The sequence below is a fragment of the Corvus brachyrhynchos genome, unplaced genomic scaffold (assembly GCF_000691975.1).
Source record: "Corvus brachyrhynchos isolate BGI_N302 unplaced genomic scaffold, ASM69197v1 scaffold285, whole genome shotgun sequence".
Lineage (NCBI taxonomy): Eukaryota > Metazoa > Chordata > Aves > Passeriformes > Corvidae > Corvus > Corvus brachyrhynchos.
The window spans coordinates 100,060-102,733 of record NW_008238323.1 but is presented as its reverse complement, the minus strand read 5'-3'; the positions used below and the strand labels follow the sequence as shown (position 1 = coordinate 102,733).

The 2,674-nt window shown below is 54.4% G+C and overlaps 1 protein-coding gene across 1 annotated transcript in view; it reads left to right on the top strand.

The window, feature by feature from the left end:
* The window catches only part of MAPK4 (mitogen-activated protein kinase 4), a 20,966-nt gene that overhangs the window by 10,538 nt on the left and 7,754 nt on the right, over positions 1-2,674 (top strand). The window contains exon 4 of the mRNA XM_017734316.1: positions 1,225-1,272. Coding sequence (XP_017589805.1) covers positions 1,225-1,272 — 48 coding nt within the window. The remainder of the gene's footprint in view (positions 1-1,224; positions 1,273-2,674) is intronic.

Sequence of the window (2,674 nt, the reverse complement as noted above, 5' to 3'; positions counted from 1 at the left end):
TTCAAACTGGGCTTGGCCCCTCTCTCAGCCCCAGCCTGGGGTTTTGCTTTGCTCTTTGTGGGTGTAAGTAATGTTGGCTGACACCACTGAGGTATCCAGGGTGGTCCTTTAAGCTCATTTTGTGGTAAGGCAGAGGCAAAAGTAGCCCCGGGATGGGATTCGTCTGTCTGGTCTGTGCTGTCTGCCTCAGAGGAGATTGACCTTGCCTTAAAAATGTTGATGGCTCCAGTGAAGCTCGTTAAGAGCATCTGGAGACCAGGCCAACACTCCCATGCTGGTGTTCCACGTGGCTGCAGGTGAGATCAGTCCTGTCCTGCAGCCTGGGGGAGACGCCCCGGAGCAGCCATCCCGGAACCTCCCCCAGGCTGGTTCCTGAGAGCCCACAGCAGGTGGGATTTGGCACACTGAGGGCTGGGCTCAGCCAGGCACCTGTGTGAGCATCGCTTCTTGTCTGCCTTCCAGCCCAGTGAAATCACTTAACAGCTCCCCAGGTGCTGGCAGGGTGCTTGGTTAGTGGGTGGGGATCAAAACCAGGCTCAGAATATCGACTCTGTGTTGGTTGCTTTGAAATTACGTCATTGTCATGGGAGCTTCTGCCCCCTGCCCCGTGTTCCAAGCGGAGCCAGTGCAGGAGCCTGGCAGCAGGAGGGATGCCCGTGGTTCCTTTCATCTGCTGCTGTCCAGAGAGGAGGAGAATAAAGCCCAGCCCCTCAGAGCAGCTAAAACTCGCAAACAGCTGCACAGCAACATGGATTCACCTTTGCTGTCGCTCCTCTCCTCTTTGCTGGGAGAAGGGGTTTACCCCCAGCCAGCTGCAGCCTCTGTCCCTGCAGGATGAGAGTTTCAGAGAGCCCTGGGTCACCAGCAGCAGTGTGGTTCAGAGAAAGCTGCAAACCTGCAGCGAGTGCCTTGCCCTGGATAAATGGTTCCCTGAGCGTGCATCAGCGGCGCAATTTAAATCGAGTGCTTAGCATAAATCAATATAATTAACTCGGCAGTCTATGGGGTGCTTAAGCAACGCAGGTAAATTAAGGTGATTGGTTATTAGGAGCAGATGTCACTCAGCTTCCATTCTCCCACACGAATTTTTGCATGTCCAGCAGAAAGGGACCCCAGCCCCTCCCAGAGGCCCCTTCCCTGGATGCTGCGGTGGTAGGAGTAGTTTGGGTTTGGCAGAGCCCTGGGAGGACACAGCAAGCCTGGCTGTGCCAGGGCTGACAGGAGTGCAGCCCGTCTTCAGCAGCTCCAGTTGGGTCTGCAGGCCCTTGGAGAGCTCCCCAGCACTGGCAGCACAGAAAACAGGGAAGAGTGTCCGTAGCTGAGCAGCTACAGCTCTCTGCAGTGTCTCTTCCACCAAAAGCAGTGTCAGTGGCAGCAGGAGTGAATGGGAAGAAAGGAGTAAAAAGGAGGAAAGATTTGTCCTCGCAGATCTCCACGGGGTTCACCAGTGGGGCTGTGCCTGTGACCAAGAGCTAGGAGGTGGTTTTTCTCGTGGGTTCAGGGCTTGCTCCCGGTGCTTGGGTGCTTCACTGGGACTTGGCTGCAAGCCTGGAGAAGGTTCTCTTGTCCAAGACAAGATGCAGAGCTCCTCGTTCTGTCCTTGAGTAACAACAGCTTGCTGCATTTATCCTGTCTGTGGTTCATGTTTTCCTTTCCAGCAGCTAATACTTCCAGAAAAAGGTCCCTGGGAACCACATAAATAGGGGATAATAGAATAGAATCCGGTTTCTTGAGAGCCATAATTCAAGGCTTCCAGCATTGCATTAGCAGCTTCTTTGTGTGGCTAAAAACGGTGTCTTTTGGCTGCCAGGTGTCTTCAGGGAGCAGTGGCTGGGGCTGCACGGAGGGAAAAGCCACAAAGCCTTTGTGGCTTTTGTCACCCTGTAATTTTGATCACAGCTTGGGAATTAGCCTGACTAACAAGGTGTTCGTTCCCTGACAGATATCTTTAGTTTCCCCCAGAGTCACGCTGTGAATCTCTAAATGACCTAAAATTAGTTCTTCTGCAGGGAAGTGAATTAATTTGCCCGCGATTGATATGGGAAGGGCATCCCTCCCTTGGTCTTTTTTGCTTTTGCTATTGCTTTATCTTCTCCCAGGGCACTGATCCGAGTGGACGTGTGTGGCAGTGGTGACCAGCTGGGCTCATGTCAGCACTGTCTGGGGTTGTGTGAGTTCACTGCCATGTCACTGAGCTCTGCCGTGTGGGGTGAAAGTGGCCGTGACTGAATGGAACCAAAATCTGCTGGAGTGGCAAGCCCAGGATGGGAGGAGACGGTTTCCCAGCATCGATGATGGGACCCACCCTTGTCCCAGGGGGTTGTGTTGGGAGTCAGCTCCGTGGGTGTGAGTCTGGAAAACTCCTTCCCACCCACAGGGAGCTCTGGGCTGTGGAGGGCAGCCCCTCTAAGATGCCAGGGACCTCCACAGGAACGGGGTTGCCTCAGGGCAAGTGGTCTCCTGTGGGTTGGCCTCCCTGCGCTCCCTGCTGACTGATCAGAAGTACAACCTCAGTAAATGAGGTTGTCTCTTGTTATTGTGGGTCAGACGGGCACTGCTTGCCATTGAAGCAACCTGAAATCCGTGGCTGGGACAGCAGGCACTTGGTAGCCCAAAAATCCCCATTGTTTTGCCTGTCCCGGGCCGCTCCCTGCCTCAGTGGCGGGTCCTGCCC